Source organism: Carassius gibelio, chromosome B13, assembly GCF_023724105.1.
Source record: "Carassius gibelio isolate Cgi1373 ecotype wild population from Czech Republic chromosome B13, carGib1.2-hapl.c, whole genome shotgun sequence".
In the NCBI taxonomy this organism is placed as follows: Eukaryota; Metazoa; Chordata; class Actinopteri; order Cypriniformes; family Cyprinidae; genus Carassius; species Carassius gibelio.
Window position 1 is genome coordinate 15,353,407 of NC_068408.1, and position 25,526 is coordinate 15,378,932.

Here is a 25,526-nt window from a genome sequence, read left to right on the forward strand (position 1 = left end):
GCGGCACTTTAATAAAGCACTTTTTTTGCAGTGTATCAAAAACTTTGAGCAAATGTAATCAGCTCAGGGACGATAGCTTTGGTATTTTAGCAGAGTCTCCAATTGTGGAAATGCAATAGCCCACCGTGTGAATTATTAACCAGCACTATTGGGAGAAATCAGGAGAGGGGAGGAAATGGGGTAATGGGATATTAAGCTTTGCTCAATTTGAGGACTAAGGGTTCACATGGCATCTCAGGCCCTTGTGTCACATCATCCTCCTGCTTCTTCACTTGAGATTTATGTATTTATTTATTTTTTACAAGCTCTCTGTTTCACACAAAGCAATTCATTCTACCCTGACAGGTGGAGAGAGCTATTGAGATGATGCTATAAACAGCATAGGCTGGTACCGACCGTCTTAGTCTGTAGTACATTCTGTTGTACAAAATTGTGTTGCCAATGAAAATCATATACTGGGGTCAGGAGATGTTAAATAACCTTAAAATTATAAAGTGTGTTCTCAAGCAGGCGCATGAGGCGTCTTCTTCTTCTTCTTGCTTTACTGCGGATTGCAGACTTATAAGTGCATTACAGCCACTTATCTCTCAAACGGACCATTGACACTCTAGCTACAATCTCAATTAGGAATGTCAATGGTGAGAGAAAGGGAGTGGTAATGCACTTACTGTATAAGTCTGTGATCCGCAATAAAGCAAGAAGAAGAAGAAGAGGCCTTAGGCACCTGCTGCTGAGAACACAACAGGATGCACTAAGGAGATTTCTAAAAGTTCGGACATTAAGTAAATCAGAGGTAAAAAACTATATAAATACTTTTCAGTTTCTTATACAGACCGATCCTTTTGTGTCTTTACACATCAATGTATCGTCACAAGCCGCAGAGACCAATCAGCTAAATATTATTTAGTAAGAATTTAGTTAAATACATTTAAATACATTTTCAGTCACAATTTAGAATATTGTTCTTACATAATCTATAAATAATCGAAAAACACAGGATCAAATAGGCAACACAATATTAACATTCTTATAACTACAAATAACTAATAATAATTGACAAAGAATAACTAATTATGGACACCTTAACATTTTAACATACTTATCAAAAAGTAATATGATTTGGGTAAGCAAATAGTCTATGTACTATTTGTTAATTATGATTAATTTTAAATAAATTGATTTTTAAATGCAGTCTTCAGGTTTCTCTGGCCAGAAGTGATGATTAAAACTCATAATTATACTATTAATGGGTTTAACTTTTGTCTTCATATATATTCACTGACATTCAGTCTGGAATCATGTGGATTACTTGTGGATTATTTTGATGTTTTTATCAGCACTTCTGACTCTTATTCTGATGCCACCCATTCACTGCAGAGAAAGTGATGCTAAATATTTCCAAATCTGTTCTGATGAAGATACAAATGACTACAAGTATTTTCAGCAAATAAAAAAACACACACACACATTTTAGCACTGTTTATCTATCAATACCAATTCTGTTTTCAGGCTTTTCAGGTCAGATCCTATATCAGTCAGAGGCACTAGTCCCACTGGTTTGCATATAATTACAGTAGAATATATAAAGTTGGCCTATATTGAGCAGTAGAATGTGCGAGTGGTGAGCACACAGCTGTTCGTTACTGTTCATTAAAATATTATGATTCATAAAGGTCAGCATTAAGGCACAATGTGTTAAGGCAATGTTAGGACAGTGTATCTAAATTAGGCTTATGATGGTGAAGGCTAGAGCAGATAATGGCTGCCACTGCCCCTGGCCATAAGAGTCCACGCAGCCAGCAGGTTAAATAGTGAGTCTGCAGTACCCTGACAAGCCCAAACCCTTTGTCATCAACAGTAATTTCCACTCTGAGCTCCTTTGTAAAAGAAAGTTTAATAAGAGCCTCTGGGCAAAGAAAAAGTGCATATAAAAGACCTTACATTACTAATTGAAATAGCTTTTTTGACCCACAGGGCAGCCTAATATCAGCAATTATTACAGTTTGCCTATTCTACTGAGGGAGCTCTCCTTGATCAATTAAGATTAACTCCTTTTATTGCTCCTCAGGCTACTTGTAAACAGTGCTGGACATGTCTTGTCTTTTGAGGATATCTACTGAGAATAAGAAAAATAGTACTCAAACAACTGAGGGTTTGCTGTGTATAAAACAATTTGTGTCTTCAAAGAGACCTAAACGTCTGTCATGGAAAATGTATTAGATCAAAAATACAGTAGAACAGTTATACTGTGAAATATTAACATTTAATTAACCAATAACTGTTTTCTATTATGATATATTTTTAAAATGTAATTTATTCCTGTGATGGTATTATTCCATCATTCCAGTCTTCAGTGTCACATGATCATTCAGAAATCATTCAGTGCTGATTTGCTGCTCAAGAAACATTATCAATGTTGAAAACAGTTGTGCTGCTTAACATTTTTGTGAAAACATGATACTTTTTTCAGAATTTCAGGATTTAAAAGAAGAAAAGCATTTATTTTAAATAGCCACAGGTGTATAATGTTACAAACTGAATCAGAATGGTAGTTTATAAGCATTGTAAATGTACAATGTAGATGTAAAAAAATGATCTAGATTCATTAGTATGTTTAGAAATGGAATGAAAAGCATTTAACAATAATAATAATTTTAAATGTTGTGATAACAACATGTTATGAAAAACTGATAAGCAAATGTGTTTAGTTTATATAACTGGTGAGATGAATACATAATAACAAATAATAATAGTAATAACTTGTAATAGAAATCATTATAAAAAGAAATTCAGGCAAACTACATTAGATCCACAATCTTCCTCTTGAGGCTTGAGGTTTCAGCATCACACCAGTCGTAAGTACAGTTTGTGACATACTGGAATACTGGCCAAGGAAAATGACGAATGAACTATAATGTTAAATCAAAGTGAAATTTACTGCACGGAGAGGTCGAAAAAATGATGAATGGTCATAATCAATGCAGTGACATTACAAGAATCACAGCAGCTTAAACCAATGGAGTCAATGTACCCCTTCAGTGGTACAGCCAGCCATTTTTCTCATTCACTCGTGCTGGGGAAATCTAATACATTTAATTGCCACAAATGCACAGCATACAGAATGTTGGCAAAAATATGTGGCATTGATTTTAAGAAACAAATGGTTCTAAGGTGCAAATGAATGTGTAAGTGGAGAGCAATGCATCACACAGTATATGCATCCCAATACATCATAGTGCAAGTCATTGGGAGTGTCTGGCATTAGTTTTGCAGTGTGGCAGGAAAGGAAATGAGCTTGCTAGCATTCTCAGGGACAAACAACAGCTAGTATTTCCCTACTCATTAGTCACAAACCACATCTAAATAAAGAATCCATAGCTTAAGTGTTTGATCTCCCAGTTGTCTTCTTAAATGCATGAACGATGCTCAGATCAATATGTAAGGCCCACTAGGAGAAATATGATGCGTTAATTCATCATTAACCCAATGAGATTGGGTTAATACATGCCCTTTGGCTCTAAAACACATTTTCTTTCATTTTTTCATACACTAAGGAAATCTGTCAAGCTCACTCTGAAAGACGTGAATTGCTAGATGATTCACTTCCAGACGTGAAACATAAATCAGAATAATCTTTTAGTTTTCCTCATGCCACTGCTTATAATGAACACATCTGTTTAACTCAGTCACCTACATTTGTTATCATACACACATGAACTTTGATTCTTGAACAACAGATCACTGAATTATGGTATATTTTGTGTTGGTTGAAAGAATAATGGCATATTTAGTTAAATGCTAAAAACAATTCACTCTATTCAATAAAATGACTAAACATGAACATGTAGATATTTTATCAAATCTAAATAATGCATAGAAGGTCAAATGGACAATCAGTAGATGCTCTGAAGAAGTCTGGACACTTGATGTCTACACAGAGGCATAGATTTAGCGAGGCATGGTAGGATGATGTCCAACTACCTACATACATTGTGACATTATTATATACCTTTCCAGCTAATGCCGGTGTGATGTATCCCGATCAATATCACACTGTGCTCGTTCATTTAGGTGAGAGGACAACTGGTCCCCTGACTTTGCCTGTTTTTTTCCAATGTTTTATTTTGCCCTACATTTTATGCCAGCGTCATCTTTGACTTGCTTAGTTGGAATCTAAAAGACACTTAATATTCAGTAATATCATCAATTTGACGGCACTGACTCTATTGGATGTGAACAAAACTTTATCAGAATTGAGTGAAATAATGACTCTATTGTCTTCTGTAGAGCTGCTTTATAGCTGAAATGAATTCATTTATAATTATTGAATTTTGCAACATCGACTCGGTAACTGAACTGAAATTAATCAACACTGAACTGACTCAAGCTGAATAATGACACTACTGTCTTCAGTAGAGCTGATTATCACTGAACTGAACTTGTTTCATAATGAATGAACTTTACACAGTTATTAAACTGAACTGAACCAACACTGAACTGACTGGAGCTGAATAATATTGTCTTGCTAAAGCTGATTAGCAGAATTTTCGATCAACTTCATTTTTAAAGTTTGCATCATTGATTTTGTTACTTTCCTGTTGGATTCCTTGAAGCTGATTTGAAACATCTCTACTGTATAAAGCACATATAAAAAAGTTGACTTCACTTGAATAACACATCAAAATCGAATATTTCCTGATGGACTATATCTCATGACAGAAAATATACACAGAAATAATGTTACTTTTCCGTACCGGACTTTGTTCAACTCCACTGCATTTTCTTAACACCAACAGTTTGAATATTACCAAGATCCTGTAACTCATTATTTTAATCACTGGTTATTTCTAATATGCGTAAGATGTGGGTCTCCTGCCAACTTGCAACATGTAAACAACTTTGAAATGTTCCTTCCAACTTTTCAAACTTCTGCCCTGCTTGAGATTACAACAATGTGCAAAAGAAATTTGTGATTCAGCATTATATAGTAGGTCAATAATTTACATCAGCCCTTCATTAGAAGTCTCAGACCAGACTTGGCTTTTGTCCATAAGATTATGCAACCTAAAAACACAATAAAAGACAGGCATGGTTCTAGATTAAAAATCTGCTTGGTCATCCTAAGAACAGATACTGCAAAAGACTTGCAGCCAGTGAGTATTTTGCTAAATCCAGAAAACAGTGAGTACATATTTCATTTAATATGTAAGTGTTCGTAGTAATTAGAGGGAGACTGGTCATGCATATGAATTGAAACTGTTCCGGTCTACTGTTATGTAACGGTTTACCGGTTTAACTCTTAGTTGTAAGATATATATATATATAGTATGTAAAATATAATGGTTTAAAGGCAATAATTGTCGAACTTTAAAGTAATGGCATGGAGATTGTTAACACTGACGTTTGTTCTATTTAGTTTGGTCACGTTAAAGTTTTAGATTTGACTGAATCACGGTCGAATGAATCAATGAATTGAATGGACCCTATGTGTAAAGTTAAACTAAAGTAGGCTAGAACTAGTGCGTTTAGCTATAGCCCTGCAAAGGCGAACCACAGCAACTGCGTATACAGTTAAACTGAAAAAGTTTAAAGATTTTTCACCAAATTGAGAAAGAACCAGTCTGTCACAGGAAATATAATAGTGTGAGAAATCTAATTTAACTTGTTTTATCAACCCAGCGCTTTGCCTCTGCAAGACATTGTACGGTAAGCACGTGCCGTTTTTACACCATTGATATACGCTGACTGTACAGACTGGAGCACAATTACAAATGTCCTTATCGCTTACCAAAGTCAGCAACTCTTTTCTCAATATCATAACCTTATTTTCTTTTTAATTTGTTGATCAATACAGCGCACCAACTTTCGGTTTCGTTTTACAGCTCGTCCAGCTAATTTTGCCATTTGGCATAGATCTATATGGTATATCAGGCAAAAATGTATATGTTATGTTTAAGTACAAAACGTAAAACTTACTGGCTCGAGTCAAGAGATGGTCATTAGCGCACATAAACTCATGACTATTACACGCATAACAAAAATCACATCATCACATATCTTGGAAGTGACATACCAGCATTTTCTGCTAAATAGCAAATAACACTGTGAAATATGGTCATTTCTAGCGGATTTCTAGTGGTTTGTCTGTTTTCTGAAAACACAGGCTAAGCAGTAGCCTATTAGCTAGAAAGCTTTAAAAGATAAAAAAGAATGAAGGAGAATCAGTTAATTTTGAATAATTTCCCACAGTTATGTGAATGTTATGTAATCATTAAAAATAACTCTATTCTAATTTAGAAAGCAACTATAGTCTGTTGTTGCTATAAATATGAAGTGAAAATTGTATTTCCTTTAGACTGTAGAAGCTAAGGCTTTCAGAATCTTTATGCATTTTTACTTCCTTTATAAATGCATATTTGGTTGCGACAGATTTATTTTAGGAACTATCAAAACAACAGCCTATTGGTCAAGACCCTGGTTACCATGGTACATTTTTGTAGTAGTCTTTATTTAGTCATGGCATGCTTCTGGTTAGCAAAACATATGAAAGTTGTTTCAGGTGAACCAAATGGAATTGCTCCTTTCATCTCTCAAGCCCTCACTTTAATAGAGCTTGAGTAAACATGACAGGAGCCTGAAAACCTGCTTCCTGTAAACAAACCCAGACACCCTTCTCATGACACCCTTCTCATTGAGATGAGCTGTGAAAGTTGCATTTACCCACTCTGTCAGTGTTCATCTGAATAAATTACACAGCTCAGTACAGTCCAAGGGCAATATATTAAAATGTGCTAGCTCACAGTAATATATCCTCACTCCTGACAGCAAACGCACATTTGTTTCCTCAGGGGCTAGAGGAAGACCGAGGATGAAGACTGTGATTGTGGTGCATGGTGGCGCGTGGGCCATCCCGGACTTGTTAGCCGAAGCATCCATGGCAGGAGTCAAGAATGCTGCGTGGGCAGGCGATGCTGTTCTTAAGAATGGTGGGAGTGCAATTGATGCTGTAGAAAAAGCTGTGAGGTCTTTGGAAGATGACCCAACTTTTGATGCAGGTATAATACATACACAGTATATACTGATATCATTTATATTTAATATTTTAGTTTTGGCTCTTTGACCCTGACTTTTACTATTAAAGATTTAAAGCAGAGGAAGTACAGATTCAGTAGTTCATCTAGGCTCTGAGTGAGACAGTATTACACCCATGGCACTTTGTTAATGACCATCTTGAGAGTAAGGTGAGAGGTTCTCAAATAATTATCAGATTACAAGGAGGAAAGCAGGGTAAAACAAGACACTTCATTAACACACCCGGCCTGTCGGTGCCAATCTCATTTGTGATGGTTAACTGCCACCATAAGTGAAATGGCTAATCCTCCTCATATCAGAGCTGCACATTCAGTGCCTCGTCAGGATCATTTTATACACTGGGGTAGCCAGAGGCACAGAATGATCAATAGATGACTAATGCAATCCTGTTTGGAGTTCTAAGAGGCGAGTGGATAACAGTCTGGAGTATGTCAGGGTGTCATGACAGAGATAAGAATGAGATAATGTTTTATTACTTCAGAACCTATACATCTGTCTGTCCGTCCTTCTATACACACTGAAATAAAATTATGCTTTGGAATAATTTTAAAAATACTTAAATTTGGTACAGCCAAATTAGGTAAGTTTAATTAGTTTTTCTAAAATTATATCTAGGGATTGGTTCAACCCTGACATTGAAGGTCTTTATGTTTGTCTATCAGCTCTTACATGAAGTGTCATATGAAATGTGTTATCTTTGTACACATGTGGACTTTCAGAATTGGAATCTTTCTTGTGTAGGTCATGGTGCAGTGCTGAATGTTGATGGAGAGGTGGAGCTGGACAGTATCATCATGGATGGGGAAACACTTGCCACTGGAGCTGTGGCTTCTGTGAGAAACATCGCTAACCCTGTTAGTCTTGCTCGTGCTGTAATGGAAAAGGTATACTTTTCTTCTCAAATAGTTTCAGAATTATTTTTTGGGGGAATAGAGCTCTCTCCGGTGAACATGTACCCCATTTAATTCAAGCCATTTCTCGCTAAGCAAATATAGAACTGAAGGGGATTTTCTTTTCAATTTAGGGGATGTAATACAGAAATTTTATTTCCAATAAAATTTGTTATATTTCAGATATGACACTGCAAAACATAAATCCAAATTAAACATCCTTTCTTCAATCATAAAGGCTTATTTCTTTAAATTTTCTGATAAAGACCTGTGTGACTCAATAATTTCCCATTGTAAGAGTCAGTTGCTATAAAATACTATGTCCAGTTTAGATTTAAATCTAAAACTGGCATTCACACTGGATAAGGAAATGAGGAAAGACCTAGTTCTTGATGCCTGTGCTTATCAAGGAGATCTATGTGGATCACTTTAAAGATCTATTGTAAAACCCAGAATTGGGTGGATATAATCCATTTTTTTTTATTCTTATAATAGATTTAATTACCAAAAAAGCCATGATATTGACTTCAAAGGTGAAATTATATGACACCTCAGATTCAGGAATTTCCCTTTCCTTTTAATTTTTTTCAGCTGTTTTGTAATGCCAGGCCCAAAGGGAAATAAATGCTGGCTGATTTTCAGATTGGTTTCAATCAGTGCTCTTTGTAATGACATAGCGTTTACACTTGGCATTAACATGCGATCAAGCAGACCGGATCATCAGTCAATCAACACACGGCGCATTTACACTTGGCAACATCAGCTGACTTCTCTGTCCCGATAACCGATCGGATCTGTATTTCCCACGCAATATATTTAAATAAGTCTGCGGTGCAAAGTCGACCTGAAGGGGTGCGGATTTCTTGTAAAAAATATTTTCAGTCTCACTAGCGTTCTGTGAATGCAGAAACAATGGCTGGGTTACATTTACATTACACTGAGATCCGATCATAATGCATCCTCGACTACCTCTGGACCAGGACATGAATATCAGATAACATTCCGATCAGAAGCACGTTTACACTTTGTCTAAGTGGACAACATCTGGATACTGGTTGCATGTACTGTAAGTGCCAAGTGTAAATGCAGCATAAGTTAGTTATCACAACAAAACAATGTATTAAAGGTTTTTCAGCAAAATAAAGAATATGTTAATAAGTAAAATAATGAATCAAAATTTTTTGAATCTGCAATACAGTAACATCAGTTCATCATGGCAAGATCGAAAGAGTCATTCAGTCTTACAGTATCACATTACAACAACATAAAATCAAATCCTGCACATTTAATCTGGACCACATCAAAAGGGGTATTTTATAGGCGAAAAGCCTACATAAAAGAGATCTGTTTAAGATGTTAATTTAATCTATGTTATTTTAAGGGCAGTTCAAGATACCTTTTGTCACATTTAGTTGTATTAAGGCCCATTGACACCAAGACCGATACCTATAAAGATAACTATATAATTATTACTAGCATCCACAACATCAGCCTATAACGTTGTTCATAAATATTTTAATCAGAAAGTTTATAAGTTATGTAATCGACTGCTTTAAATGTTCAACCTCGGATTCTGATCCGGTCACCAGTCACTTGAGAAAGTGAGAAGTCATTCTTCTCATTATCATTTTAGCTGTGGTTTGGACTTAAAAACTTAAAAAAGTTAATGTTATAATATATCATTCTGGGTTTGAATAAGCCTTTAGCAATGCACCTTCACCATAACAATGCCTGTATACAGTAACCTCTATGATATATGGCTGGAGGCAGAATTATTTTCTGTATACTATTACACCATTAACTAACACCATCAGTATTACAAAATAACCACACACAGAAAAATAATTATTAATATTTACATAGCCTTGGTCATAATCTCTCAGCAGCTGTTATATTCAGTAGTAGATATATAAAATGTCAAAGACATTAACATTTCCCCTTTCACCAAAGTTCACCTTGCAAGGCGTTGAACATGAAGGAAACAAAACCCAAAGAATACAAGATAATTGATTAGTTGCAGCACCTGTCTTGACTGCCCCAAAAGACCTTGGCCTTACAGTGGATTGGCAGATCTCTTTAATAGCCAGTATTAAAAATTCATCAAGTCTTGATCAATGCTGCGATCAAGCTTCACTGACCTCATGCTCTTGCTTTGCGATCTAAAATGCACAGTATTTGACATAGAAATATGACATTAATAACCATGTTAATATTTAAAAGTTTTCTAAGTCAGAGTTATGGTTTAATCCACTGAGATGTTGAACAGAAGAAATAAAATTGTAGACAGCAGAGTATTGTCTCAATAAATAATAGCAGTTCCACGTGGAGATGTGGACAGTAAATATGAAAATAAAGTGAAAGGATATACATAAGATGTGGTGAAGCTGTCTTTTTGTTGGAGTCTTTATGTGGAAGATATAACACATCCAAGGGAATCAGAATGCAACAGATAAACTACTACTGATTTAGTCAGAACCAAGAACTAACCATGTAAGACATTTAACAATTTAAGTGTGCATTAAGGCACTGCAGTACATTTGCTATAAAGATTTTGCAGTCAACTTAATTTTTTTGATTTATGAGTAAGGGCTGTACTTGACATTACATGACAAGACTTTCAGGTTCTGTTCAGCATAAAAATGACACACAGTCATACTTAAAACATGAAATTTTAAAGGGAAACCATAGCTTAAAACATGCTAGTATGTGATCTGCTTGCTAAGCCGTGACATATCAAATACTTTTTCCAGGTTCAAGCGGTCTACTCTGTTTCAAGTGAGAATATTGTCTCAACAGCAGTTTATGAGAAAAAACTTTTAGAAACTCAGGATGTACACTACAGGCTCACGACATCCTAGCCACTAATATTTTAACAACAGATAAACAATAAATCACTGTCTTTTTGTCTGAGATTTCAACATGGAGGTTAAGATAGAGCACACCAGTGGTAGAGCACACCATTAGTGTATACTAGCACCATTTGTTGTTTTCTTTTGCGATCTTAGGGAGCGTTTGGAACCGGAAATGGTGACACGTGGAATCAGACTGGATAGAGTAAACATTAAGACTACTAATCATCTCTCAATCCTTTTTTTTTGTGTTTTTTGCTCAGACAGATCATGTCATATTGACAGATAGAGGAGCGAGCATGTTTGCGGAGCGCATTGGTATTCCAGTAGCTGATGATCTGGTGACTGATCTGGAACGAAAAGACTGGGAACAAAGCAGTAGCTATCCAGTCGGGGTTGGAAAATTATTCAACACACAATGGTGGGTAGTTTTGTCACTTTTGTGCTCTGAGATGTTTTTAATAGTTGCTGTTTTCTTGGCATATTTCATTTCAGACACTGATTGTGAGGACTGTATAGCTGAAGTAAATTGTCAACAGCATCTTTGGAAAGCTATGTTTTGTGTGCTTGCAGGGAAAGCATTTGATGTTTTGCTTAAATAATTTCTCTTTCAACTATCATGAAAAAAAAAATTAAAGGATAAAAATCTAGAGTTTTAAAAGTGGCTCTCCTTAGCATTGAGGCAATGGGCTGAGAATGGTAGCATATTGACGTGCTGGCCTTCACAGAACTCAGGTCATTCCCTGAGGCCTTAGGCAGTGCAGTTAGAGCTGTGTGGGCTCCAGCAAAGAGTGTTGAGTAGTAGTGGAGTCAGGGCCATGGCAGGGTGTAACCTCAGCCCCTGAGGGAGTCTGTAAAAATAGTGCTGTGGAGGTGCTAAGTGACAGTTGGCTGAGCTACTGCCTTTCATCCCGCCCTGCTGTGGCTTCATTATTGATAGTCTCCCTCTGCTCGCCCTGTACTACCATCACTGGGCTTTTTAACACACAGGCCCTAGAACTCAATTACCCTCCACCTTTATTTAGGTGATTACATGGCCTACCTCTGCCCTTCTGGTCTGACCACGCTTTTAGAATAAAACAGTCACCGATGTGCCAGTACTTACTATTCACAGCATATTGATCAAAACAGATTTAAGTGTTGGATAAATGTGTCATGTAATAAATATGGATACCACTATTCAGGATCAAAATACAGTTTGAAAAAGTATGTATGAAAAAAAATCGAATAGAGAGCAATGGTAGAGTTTGAAAAACGAAAATTCCATTCACTTTTTCCATTTCGATGACAACTTGCCTATCCTAGACTTAATGTGTGCTACAAGATTGTTTATCAATTAAATATATCAAGCATAGCGTAAGTTCTGGCAGGTCACATCAGTCAAGCTCACGTCAGCTGACTATAACCAATCCACGTCTACCTATAGGAATTTGATCATTACTTCTTTATATAAGGTTCATTCAGTATTATTCAGAAGCTCAGGACCTTATTACCCTTCTCCATCCCCAGCTCCTCCTTTCATCTACAGTCAGCACTTGACATGCAATATTCCTAGTTGATATTACTATTCCTTTTATCCCGATTATGTTGTTACATTAAATTGTCATTAAGAACATTAATGATATCAGGGGTTATTGCTGCTCTCTCAGCTCTTATCAGTGCTAGGCTGGGAGGTTTTGCCCAGAACAGAACCATACCGCCAGTCTATACTGTATGTTAACTGTCATTCATATTTGATGATAGTGGTCCTGTCAGAAATGCTTTTATTGATGTTTTATTGTTTCCAATGATGGAATTCCTGGAATAAAAACTGCATTACCCATGATTCTGCAAAGAAATTAAATGAAAACAAGTAAAATGCCCTAAAATAATTATTTTACACCTGCCCACTTCCATAACAGAGTCTGACTCCCTACACTTTTAAATAGTTTTTGTATTTAATTAATAATTTAATTAGTATGTATAAGCATGTTTTGCAATAAATGGAATAAATTGCTTCTATATACACAATCCACATTTAAATCAAGAGGTATCTTTATCCATCATTTTTATATTGTCATTTGCAATGCTTCATGGTATTTTAGTTGTTTTTTTTCATCAAAGCTAAGTAATGCAGTCTTGTACCTTTTACATCAAAGTTCATAATATTTTGATTCACCTCATAGCTAGTTCATGGTTTCCAACCTGAAAAAAGGATCAGCCTACATGAATATTAAAGGTGCTGTATACAAGTTTTTGACTCTACTAGAAATACCATAATACATTTGCAGATATTTCAGAAACATGCCAAGTTAACATACTTGTTTATCTGAAAAGCAATGCTACAGTCAGTTTTTCTTCTTTGAAAATGTGCGTTCTGGGCCTGAATGTTGATCTCTGTTGGTTTGTGAAACCCGCCCACTGCCAGTTTACCAAATTGTATTTCGGCAACCCGGTTTGCCAGTTGTCGCACAGCATATTTAATTTAATTCATTGTCATGTGTGTTTGTTCCGGTTAGTGTCATCAATCTGGCAACTTGATTGTGTGCGTCAAGTTTGAGGAGGAGGGGCTTGGGTGAAATTAACCCTTTCCAATATTTTGAATTTGGACTGCAATACATAGTTCAACCTCTCAATGTCATTACATAGAGCACTTTAAAGATGGAATAGCAAAATGATTTTTAATATTGAAAAACTGACTAAATGGAAGCCCCTTTGTATCTCAGAATTGTTAAAAAAATAAATACTGTAACAATACTGTGCATGCTATGTGACTTTAATTTGCACAGTTTTCTCACATTTAAAACTTCTCACAATTTCAAACTTCAAACGTCTCACAATTATAATTTAAATTTTTTACTTTCAGGTAAAAACAAGCTTCTATATACATCTGCTTTAAATGCATACTGACATTTAGTTTTTGCGAATACTGTAGTATTTAGAAAATACATTTTCAACAAAAAGTTAAGACAACCACCTGTTCTTCTCAATAATAACTCTAAACTTCTATTCCAATATCTGAACACTTCATTAGGCTGTTTATGGATGTGTGAAGATTTACTGCAAAACTCTGTGTTCACTTTGAAGTGTGAAATACAGTCCGCCGTCAAGCTGCTTTTAAAAGCTGTTTTCACCTAAACCGATGAGCAAAATCCAGGCATCGCCGGTGATTTAAAAGAGTAATCAAGCGCCTGCCAAATATGATTGATGCCTCAAATCTGGAACCTGACAAGTGATTCTTTGCCAGCTGCTTCAGACAAATATTCTCCGCGAGGTCCATGTTTGCTCTCCCATTTCTGGGAGAATGACATGGAGGCTGTTTTCTTTCATTTCACCTTGAACCATTGTCCTCCGTGCCGCTTCAGACTCATAACACACGCTTGTTTTCCACAGCACTGCTGCCTTAATCAGAGTTTCATGGGATATGGAGCCTGTGAAATACTAAGGGTATCTGTTCATCCCACATTCTGCTCTCCATTCTATTTCGTTTCAAGAGAACTGGCAAGGAAGACTGATGTGAGCATCCTAAGAATTGTGATTTGTTTTTTTGAAGAACAGTCCATACTTTTTCATGTGTATCTACAGAAATATCACAACTGATACAACACTTTCCCTGCAATCTCTCTGAGTGTACTTTCCCAGACTAGCGGCTGTGATTCAGAGTGGCGAAGGGCACTTATTCTCGCTCTCTTCCTTTGTTGAAAGGTAGATGATGATGATGAGTCAATTTCGGGTGTGCTGGCACTCTTAAAAGCATCTGTGAAGTTGTCATTAGCACCATCACCAGAACAGTGAAACATGCATTTTTTTAGTCTGAGAGTCACATAGGAAACAAAAGTAATTGCACAGAAGCTATATTTGGAAGGGAGTTTGAGGCTTTAATCCAGTAGATTATGACTGCAGCGTATTAAGTTGAATTCTGGGACAAAAGTCTGTCTGATGAAGAGGAACTTAGCTTGAGGCACATCTCTGAGTGTGACGAATAATAATGCTGTCTCTTCAAAGCACCTTTTGAAAATACCATGTCTGAGACCATAAAATTACAGATATGAGGAAAAAATTATCAGCGCTAAACATTTTTATTCAAGGTTATAGAATTATTATTATTTTGTTTTCATAATTGCAGGGGCCATGATACGGTCGGAGCGGTGGCTCTGGACTCTTTGGGTAATGTGGCGTGCGCTACATCCACCGGAGGAATCAGAAACAAAATGGTGGGAAGAGTCGGAGATTCTCCTATTATAGGTGAGTCGGATCAGAGATAGAGGACAGAGATAATCTCAGTGTCACACCAACATTAATTTTGAAGCAGTGCCTCGGTTGAATGAGCCATTTTGGTTTGAAGGTGTCAGCTCTGATCAATACTCAATTGTCAGAGTGTTTTCTCCCGAGGTAACACACATTAACGTCCCACACTGTCTGTGCTGCTGTCTTTTCCTGTGCGATAAGGATCTGGTGGATATGCAGACAATAGAAGTGGCGCGGTCTCCTGTACTGGTCACGGAGAGTCTATTCTCAAAGTCACCTTAGCCAGATTAATCCTCTTTCATATGGAGCAAGGTATGAGACTTTTACACTAATCCTGATGAGTGTGTTAGTGTGCATGCACACTCGTTTACATTTAAGGAAAACAAAATTGTCCATATTTGCTTAATTAATTTTTGTTTTTTGTAATAGATTTATTCTTTTTTTCTTTTTTTTTTTTGAAAGGCACCTTTCAAAACTACCTTTCAAAATGATTACTTTCTTACAGCAAGGATGCATGACATTAAATAAAGGTGATGGTAAAAACATAGTGTTACAAAAAAAAAAAAATGTTTCAAATAAATGTGTGATTAACTGTCTATTCCTAAATGTTAAGTAGCACAACTGTTTTTAACATTTATAATAAGAAGAAATGTTTCTTGAGCAGCAGATTAGCATATTAAAATTATTTCTAAAGGAACATGTGACACTGAAGACTAGAGCAATGACTGCTGAAAGTTCAGTTTTGCCACCACATAGATGATATTTTACAATATTTATATTGTAAAATGAAAATAGAATAGAAAATAGTTATTTTAAATAATATTTAAATAATATAAGTAATTCCAAATGTATTTGTTCATTTAGTTAGATGATGCATAAAATGGCTGATTTCTATAGATTAACATTTATATTAATGTATAAGAGAACATGTATATTTTAGGTCCTTATCTTCACTATTTCACTATTTAATCATATTTTAATTAGTCCTGAAGTGTGACAAATTAAAGTATAAATATCTCCATATTAAGACAGGTCATGAAAGCTGCAGGCATTATACTTATATAAGAATGATACAAATTAAAATTAAAACATGTCATGCTGATGCCAATTATAATACTTACAATAAATACAATAGTTATTTTTGAGATTAATGGTCAGATTAACAAATATCACATAATTAAAAATTACATAAAAAGACAAATAATCAATAATAGCTAAAAAAAAAAAAAATATATTTGTTTTTTTTTTTTGTATATTTTGAATGAAAAATTCTCATCACCCATTTGTTTTTTCCCTTGCTATGTCTTCGCTTTTGTTTGTGTTTTTACTCTTATGCAATTTGTGTTCATACTGTTTTGGCTTGCAAGGTCTCGATCATCCCTTCCCCTTTACCCTCACCCACATGTTGCTATTATTATCAGATTTTGTATAACCAAGCAGAATGAGTGTCAGACCGCAAAAAAATCGGATGCTGCTGTTGCCAGTCATTTTAATTGGTGTGTGTGTGTGTGTGTGAGAGAGAGAGGGAAGAAGGATCGGATGTGCTGCCACAGTAGGCAGATGATAATGAGGTGTGTTTTTGTCTGAGGAAAGAGTGTGAAGGGTCAGCAGCAGGCTATTGTTTGCTTTGGCATGCTGTGCTTGTGTTGCTGCAAGCACAACCATTCTGTTTTTATCAACCAGTTCTTTATTTGATCAATTAGTGAGCTAGCCATTAGGGTCTCAACTATTTGTTTAACATTTGTGTATTGTTGATTAGTGTGATCAGTTCATTTGGGTTTTTAAAAATATTTTTATTAACACTGCAAGTTATTGGTACCATTGGCACTACTTATAATAATAATAAATATGATGAGCATAAAAAGCTTTAATAGTTGGCTAGAGGCCCATGTGTCCCCAGTTAAAGCCAGAAAATGAATTCACTGCTCAGAAGAACAAGAAACAGGACACAAAGAGATGGATGAAAGAGAATTAAAAATAGACATCACATCTAAACACAGTATGTCCACATACAAAAAAAGCTAACTCACAATGCAAATCTATTGCTATTAAAAAGTGGAAAAATGTAATATTGTTGCAGTGTTTGTCTGGTTGTTTTCTATGTTGGGCTAATAAGACTGCAATACCAAGACTGATGGAATGAGAAAACTATGAGAGCAACATATATTGTTCACTGTGTGACCTGGAAAGGGTCACTAAGGACACATACACTGTCGGTGCAGCATTTCATCATACGGCACACAGAGATCAAATGCTTTTTTTTTTTTGTTGTGCTGGAAAATACTAGAAAAATACAAGCGCAATAGAAAAAGTTGTGAAGCTGAATGAACCTATGTACACTACTTTTTAAAAGTTTGGGGCTGGTTGTTTTGTTTTTGATGCTCACCAATCAAAAATAGATTAAAACAGTGATGTCTTCAAATATTATTACAATTTTAAATAGGCCTACCTGTTTTCTATGTTGAAATGATTTAAAAGATGAGTTGTGAGAGCAAAGCTGAATTTTGAGCATCTTTACGAAACATTTCTTATTACCAGTGTTGTGCTTTTTAATATTTTTGTGGAAACTGGATTATTGGTAATAAAATGACAATAATTCTATCACTTTTGAGCAATTTAATGCATCCTTGCTAAATAAACGTATTAAGGGGTGAAAATGTGTTGCCTTGTCATATGAATAGATGTTTTGCAGCCTTATTTAACCTTAAAGATTTTAGAATCCATATCATCTTATTTATGCAATTCACATTGCGCAACACTGACCGGAAATGCTTCTGAGGAAGCACAGTAAAAATACATGGCACCCAGATAAACTTACTGCTACCTTTGCTGACAGTATCACATACTTGAGTGATTCCTTTGTGAAATGCAGGGAAATCAGCCACAGCCGCCGCTGAAGCCTCACTTCAGTACATGGGAGAGAGAGTGAAGGGATGCGGAGGAGCTATTGTTGTGTCCTCTACAGGGGACTGGGCCGCCAGCTTCACCACCCCACGCATGGCTTGGGCCTCCATTAAAGAGGACGTCCTGCACTGCGGGTTAAATCCTAAAGAAGATTTCACTCAGACGTTGAAATGATAACATTATACTTTAATTCTATTTTCATTCTTATTCTGAATTTCTTAACATTTTCTGCTAGTTAATTTATTTAGCTAGATTCTATCAGTTTCCAATGTGATTAACTGTATCCTTTATCCATATCTAAAAGTTATTGTGCATCAATGGTAATAAGCTGTTTCTCGTATAAAGAAAGAAAACAAATACTCCTCTCTGCAGGTTCTGACAAGTTTAACCAACAGTTAATGAATGGTGATTAATTGATTTAAAAAATGTTAAGTGAAAACATTGTACATTTGAGTAACTTTAGTAGCTAGATTACTGTACGTACAATAATAACACTTATGCAGGTTTTGCCTACTGTTTCCTCAGTGAACAAATAATAGAAACACAATATGGTGTTAAGTGACTAAATTAAGAATTCTCAAAGTGTTCTGTTAAGATTAACAAATAATTAATGAATAATGGTAAGTTATCATTAGTTAATGGCATCGTTGTCTGAAATGTATTCACCAATGAGATATGAATACATCATAAACTGTATACTGTAAGATAGGAAGACTGATGGAAAATATAACTAAAATATACTGTATAATGGCAAATCAGCATATTAATTTAACCATATACTGTACATTTGTTTTCGTTACATGTGTGGAATTCAATATTATTAAAGATGAATCTTACCACTTCATATCTTCAGTCGCTTCATTTCGAGGTTTTTATGTGAAGGCGAATTGGTGGATCTGGAGGAAAAAATGATTATGTTTCTTAAAAAAAAAAGAAAAGAAAAAGATCACAATGTTCCTGCTGATTTGTGAAAAATATCCTTGATTTTTTGTTTGCTTCTTTTAGTTTGTGAATAGAGCAGTGATGATATTATAAAATGGAAATGAGGGAAGACTGTTAAAATATTCCAGCCGTGGGAATTTATGGATGAATAATTATGTCCTCAAAGTTTAATTCTTTATAAGGAAAAGAAAAGTTTTCGCAACTGCTCCTAGTTAGTGTCTCCTTAGTTGCCCTCCTCTCATTTATTTATTTAATTTCACTTCAAATTAAGGACAAGCTGTGTACTGTACATACAAAGACAAATATGATATACTGAGTACAAGTTCACACACTTTTAACAATTAAAAATTGTAAAAAGCTTTTAAGAATTGTGTGTCCTTATACTACTGTATTTATTCTGTAATATGAAACAGTAAAACCCTTTGTAGTTGAAACCAGTTGGAGTTGGAATCGGAGTTTTCTGCCTCTCCAAAAAGGCAATATTGTCTCTCTTTTTATTGCAGAAGGAGCTGATTACTCCATAGTGAACCCCTGCTGAGCACAGCACCTCTACAGCAGTTTACATTTTGACATGTTTGATCAATCAATCAGACTACAAAAGAAAAATAATAATAATTAAGTGAAGATTATTAGCCTGGACGCAGGCATTCAGTGTATTTGGTCAGTGCAGTGCTGTTGGATCAAAGCATGAGGAGCCACATCACAACATCTCCCCAGCATCATGAAACAACAGTGTGATTCCTCAACTGAAAAAGATCAACATTATGAGAAGAGCAACCCCTCTGAGCTTTAACTTACCAATTCTGACTTCAGCAGGGCTGAAGTAGGTCAGTATTTGGGATTCCTTGTTAAAAATTTAGTCAACATTTTGCTGAGATGTTCCAAGCTGCTCTGTTACCTTGAGACCTGATTAAGCTTTATGTAAAAATAAGATTCTATGTATATATAATTTATTATTTTTAATAAAATGCTGATTATGTACTATATAGGGCATAGAACACCACTTAAATATAATTTTGTCTTTTCTAAAAACTAGCACAAATTAGCAACAACAAAGAGAGAGAGAGAGATAAGTCAGTTTCTACATAACACTTGTAACGTTACTGTTTTAACAGAATCCTCGGTGAACAAATCGAAACACAAATGACTAACGTTATATTACACAAACATAATTTACCACCTGTGGTTGGGGAAGATGCTAGTTTTTCCGTGTCACATAATCAGCGTCCTACTGAGTGTTTGCTACCTTTTCAAGTGTACAGTAATGTTACGTTAATTGCAAACATTTGGTACTGACAGTATCACACTTACCTTGTGTTTATGTTTTACTGGGATCGTGTTGCAGCCCATTTTGTTAATGTGTTCCTTTTTGAAAGTGTTATTTCTGTGAGATTCTAATTTGTGTTTCATTACAAAGTTTTCAGTTCATGAGAGGGGCTGTCAGGTGAGGTTGTGTTTTTAACGCAGAACGAGGGTGTTCCTTTGTCTGTGCTGCCCCTTAGTGGTAGTGCGTAGTATTGCAATGTATGCATTAAAGCAACACTATGTCACTTTTTCTGTGTTCAAAAATTTGCTTAATGTATATAATGAGCGAGTATATCATAAATTAATCTGCCTTTACCATTCACCTTTCTGTCTTATCCCAAATCACTACTGTGCATTATTTTTGGACTATTGTAGCCTGCTAGGGGTCGTCTCTGCTGCGGAGTAACACATACCTGCATGAATCTCCATAGACATAAACTTGGAGAAGTAGCTCCGGTTAGAATGTTCTTCCGCGGGATGCGTACAGTTCTGCTTATTAACAGCTAGAGCGCCAAAATGTACATAGTTTTGCTTTAAATTAGGGGGAGTGTGGAGCAAGGCAATTTGTTGGCTTTGCGTTTTTATACAGTGGGTTCAAAATTCCACATAAACATCTGGGATCCAAAACCACAAACCACCATTTTTTTTTGTTTTTTTGGGTAAAGGTTCACATACATACATACATACATACATACATTACAAAAGAATTTGTGACATTCACTTCGTTAAAGCAAATGCATGTTTTTTGTTTTGTTTTTTAACCTTGCATTCATGGTACACTAACATATAATGCAGCAAATGCTTTTTTTATGCACCTCATAGACGTCTGTTTGGGGAGTGTAAGTGACCCACGTGCATACTAGTCACAATTTTTTTTAACTATCACTTAATCACACTGAGTATAAAGCATTTGCACAGGTCGTGCACATCACAACAAGAAACAGTCAGTCAAAAGCTGTAATATTGTTTATTAAATATTGCATAATGAGGCAATCACAGCAGTAAATAGTGTTTTAAATTCATTGTAATTAACAGCACTGCAAATAAACAAAAACAAACAAAAAATGCAAAATTCGCCTCTGCATACAGACCACAAAGTAATACTTACACATTAAACATCTCAGGTGTCATCTCACACTCTTGAACAACTCATGTGATTGCGGTAACGAACTCAGTAATTGTCTCCTGTGACACACTAAAACATAGTTTTAAAAGTCCTTAAAAAGTAACGTGCTTACCTCAAGGCAAACAAATAAAATAAATTGAGGCACAGTTCAATGAAGCCATGAGACAGAAAGGCATTTCAATCCCAACACAGTGTCAGAATCACTCCTTCAATCATATGAGACGGCCTGTGTTAAGCAAATATCTGTGCTTTCCTAATATTCTTCATTTAATATAAACTGTAATATTCATAGAGGTTGCTGTAACTTCGATCACTTTAATTAATTTTACATATTTACAACTCTGACAGAATAAGGAAAACTGAATTTCAACTGTGTTCACATCCATGTTAAAAGTTTCTCAGAGTACTACATTCAGATATTCTACGCTATCTTATAACGGTTTGAAAGGCCAAAACATCATATCCTATAGAGATCACATATATATGTATCTGAATTCCTTGTTAATCTTCTATGTGATTACTTCTTGAGGGATGTTTTAGCAACAACCTCTGGTTTAAAAAATGAAAAATATATCATCTAGAAACTTTTAATTACTCATTTCTGTCCAAATGATCTTTTCCAAATTCTCGTTTTGAATTGGAAGGCTGGTAAGCGTAAGCGTCTCAGATGACCCTCATGCTCTCTAGCAGCACGTTCTCTGGCATTACATGGAATGGAGCTTATAAAACTAAAGGGGAGATTCAAAAAGACTCAATTTCATCTGAAGGAGAAATCCTAACCTGTAACTTCAAATTTGCAACTCTACTTCTTAAAAGGAAGCAAAAGCAAATCTACAATTTGGAGTAGATGTGAACTAGATTCAGTTAAGGAAGACCACAAGTTAATCAATGGTGACTACCTAACTAAATGAACACAACGGTCCACATGTAGCATCCTCTACTGTGAATGGCACTTTGAAAATGAGGTACAGCAATCTTATATGGATCATCGTTTCCCAACATGCAACCATATTACCAGTCATAACACTGTAAATGTCACTGTCAAATGGTACCTGGGTTAAGATGTTATCAAGGCTTGTTATCGGAGGAAAATACTGTGCCTCAGACTCGTGAAACACTCTTCAGAACAACCAATTCTAAAATGGATGACTGAAAAAGCAAAATATGCACTAATAAATAGCATGTTTTGAGGCAAAGCATCTGTTTAGTGGGGTTTAGTCGTAGCCCTTCACCTCACTATATTACATAACGCTTAAAGCTTGATTGTTGTTGTTTTCAACCAATTAAAAAGCTTGTTAGATCTGGAGTTTCTAAAGTCGGTCACTCCATCGTAATCTTATGAACAGAAATGTGGTAACATCTTACAATAAGGTTTTATTTGTCAACAATAGTTGCTCATAGTTAGTTCATGTTAATACATTCAAATAAATCGTAATAATAATAATTTGTCACATTTATAAAGCACTTTTCTACACACTCAGAGCACCACGTTACTCTTTTCGAGGGACATTCTAGGATTTATACACCCACAGAGTCAGGAACTCAGTTTAATGTCTCATAAAATTAATAAATGTTAACAAATCAGACCTTACTGTAAAGTGTTACCATCATTCTGTATGTCAGTATAATCTGAGAGTACAGTAAGTGCTGTGACGTTATCCTCTTTAACATGACCAACACTGATTTACATCATTTTGATGTCTACAAATAGCTTTGCTTGGATTCGCAAATACTAATGTTGTTGTCTCACCCTTTGAGCCCCCATCAGAATAGAAATTTACATCATACTCTTCATGAAAGAGTATTTTCTTTTTGTAAAAAAAGGCCCAATAAATATGCATTTTTTACACAATGGGAGTGTAAATTGTAATTTAAACACTTTTCAAAATGGCTAACCTAACTTCTGATGGTTTCACAGCTTCTCTGACCTGTAACCCTTAATACGGACACCTTCAGGTGCTTTCAATACACTGTCGTCTCTAACAATCACACTCAAGACCATCAAACTTTTATAGCAAAAATAAATAGTAGAATTTCATGTTTTTCAGAAATGTCAGGTATGTGATGAAGTTGTACAATTCGCAGCTGTAAACTTAAACACCTTCTCCAAGTCTGATATACTTCATATTAATGGCTTTTAGCGGAGTCTGTACATTTTCAAAAAGCAAAAATAATGTATTCTTCTAAATCCTTCAACAAATGCAGCCACTGTAGCACAGTTGAACTGCGTGTTCTTTGCTGACATGCCGCACACCTTATGATCACATACCTGGACATTCATCTGGGAAAGACCAAATTTTGGAGGGGAGAAATAGTCTTCATTTGACGTCAACAGGTAGAGTGTCCCAAATGGATCAGGCTGCTTAAGCATAGTGTTAGAATCTCTTCATTCAAACCATTATTTCTTCAAAAGTATCATGTCACAAATTAACAGCTTTCACATAATTTCCTGGGAAAGTGCCGAACTGTTTTGTCCTCTTGGATGTACCTGCACAGAGAACCCAATGCATACAGTACATAAGAGTCTGGGCACAAACAAAAGAAAACATACAACTCAACAGAACTCGATAATCCTGGTTTAAAAATAGATTTAGTAGCACTGTAGTTTCATATATAAAAGTATATACAGTATTTATATGTATGTATGGATGGATATAGTATGGGAAAGATGACAATGCAGAATCAATACACTGATCAATGACACATACCCACAAACCAGCCATCATCACATCTCTCCATGACACTGACCAGGTCTCCTTCCTGCAGCTCCAACTCATCATCATTCTGAGGCATGTAATTGTACAAAGCCTGAAATCTACAGCAGAACAAAACATGTCATGTCATTTTAAAATGTGTAAATAATGTTTTAACAGTGCTCTTGTGGATTCCTGAGGGACGTCTTACATTTTTAAAGTGCAGGTCAGTGAAAACTACAGGTGCGTGGACACAGAAACACACTGAGGTAGATCATACTTACATCCCACAGCTCACGCGTCCAGGCTCAGGACTGCTGCTCTGGGACAGGGGTTGCTGGGAAATGATGAGAGAGTGTTTACTGGGAGGAGGCAGGAGTCGGTGGGCGGAGTCTATAGGGCGTGACAAAGTGCTGCAGTACCTCACTGAGGTCTCTGCAATATTCATGATCTCATTACACACTGCCTCCTATTGGTGGAAGAGGGTCGGCCCAAGAGGTGGCCACAAACCAGGAAGTGGGGTCAGTCATTCAGATGAAAAATTGTGTTTGAGGAAGGGGCAGTGTGGTTAGAGAAGATAGTAACAGGGAAGAATGAAGGGAATGTCCATTAATACCAGGAAAGCCGGAAAGGATGGTAGTGTCCAGAGGATAAGCATGGAAGAGTAAGACAAACAGAGTGAGTGCAAGTGGAAGGAGCGGAACATACGCCACAATCATATAGGACAGGCTTACTTGCAGGGTACAGAGATTTATCATGCATTACATGGGTGAGTTTAAGGATTAGATATCACATAAAATTAAAAATTGAGATGAGCCTTGTGATTGACTGATGTGTATCATAAGGACCAATCTATACAGAACATGAAATAGCTCATATTCATCATTCAACACAGAAGACATCAAGGAATAAGTATGTGCATTTAAGAGTAATTATGACTTCATGAAAATTAATTTACCGTGAATGAATTGGCATTCATGTTGTTGTCTTGAATGTCAAACAGCATGACAGGACTTCTTGAAGATCGGCCGTAATATTCTACATCATTTCTTAATGGCTGTTAAAAAAAAAAAAAGATAGAAAAAGGCAAAGAACATTAATCAAATTATCTGCATTTTTTTAAAACATACGATATATGTCTGCACACAACGATTCATGAGGTTCGGAGCAGACACAAACAGCTGTAGGGTTGCCACTCCATCAGTCCATTATTATTTGCAGAGAACTGCAGTACAACCTTACAATGTACCTTACAGTACATCAAACAGATAAAGGACTGGAAAACCACTGTGAGTTAGTATCTGTCACCACATTTCCTTTGAAACTTCAGTCAAACATTAAAACAGCGTGACATCATGCTGGGATGCTCCCTCTAGTGGAAATAATCTTTAGGATAGCTTGTATTTCTAGTGTTTGTAGCTTTTCTTTTTCTTTCTTTTAAAAATCATACTGACCACAAACCGTATAGCACTTTTTATAACCGAATACATATTTGTCA

The 25,526-nt window shown here is 35.8% G+C and overlaps 2 protein-coding genes and 1 long non-coding RNA gene across 10 annotated transcripts in view; 1 reads left to right on the plus strand and 2 right to left on the minus strand.

Annotated features, from left to right (window-relative positions):
* The first annotated feature begins 5,054 nt into the window (after positions 1–5,054).
* si:dkey-103j14.5 (isoaspartyl peptidase/L-asparaginase) lies at positions 5,055–18,801 on the plus strand. 2 transcript variants are annotated; one of them, XM_052571868.1, is made up of 7 exons: positions 5,055–5,181; positions 6,849–7,055; positions 7,834–7,976; positions 11,095–11,252; positions 14,937–15,055; positions 15,260–15,370; positions 17,931–18,801. In XM_052571868.1, exons 1-7 carry the CDS (start codon positions 5,058–5,060, stop codon positions 18,134–18,136), a joined length of 1,068 nt encoding a protein of 355 aa, XP_052427828.1. In that variant the 5' UTR covers positions 5,055–5,057; the 3' UTR covers positions 18,137–18,801. The 2 variants fall into 2 exon arrangements, with proteins under 2 accessions (XP_052427828.1, XP_052427829.1); XM_052571869.1 differs by lacking the exon at positions 5,055–5,181 and adding an exon at positions 5,573–5,706.
* LOC127969773 (uncharacterized) lies at positions 16,910–20,361 on the minus strand. Its single transcript, XR_008156342.1, has 3 exons — positions 20,216–20,361; positions 18,800–18,858; positions 16,910–18,104 (listed from the first exon to the last, which is right to left on the minus strand). It is a non-coding gene; the product is annotated as an uncharacterized LOC127969773 (long non-coding RNA).
* A 799-nt stretch (positions 20,362–21,160) lies between these two features.
* LOC127970060 (sorbin and SH3 domain-containing protein 1) overlaps positions 21,161–25,526 on the minus strand; it is a 44,424-nt gene continuing 40,058 nt past the window's right edge. For 6 of the 7 annotated variants that reach the window (XM_052572284.1, XM_052572280.1, XM_052572281.1 and 3 more), the window contains 4 exons: positions 24,987–25,085; positions 24,313–24,497; positions 24,044–24,150; positions 21,161–23,823 (listed from right to left, as the gene is read on the minus strand). In XM_052572284.1, the coding sequence (XP_052428244.1) occupies positions 23,756–23,823; positions 24,044–24,150; positions 24,313–24,497; positions 24,987–25,085 (459 nt within the window). In that variant the 3' untranslated portion in view covers positions 21,161–23,755. The remainder of the gene's footprint in view (positions 23,824–24,043; positions 24,151–24,312; positions 24,498–24,986; positions 25,086–25,526) is intronic. The other variant, XM_052572283.1, reaches the window with a different exon arrangement.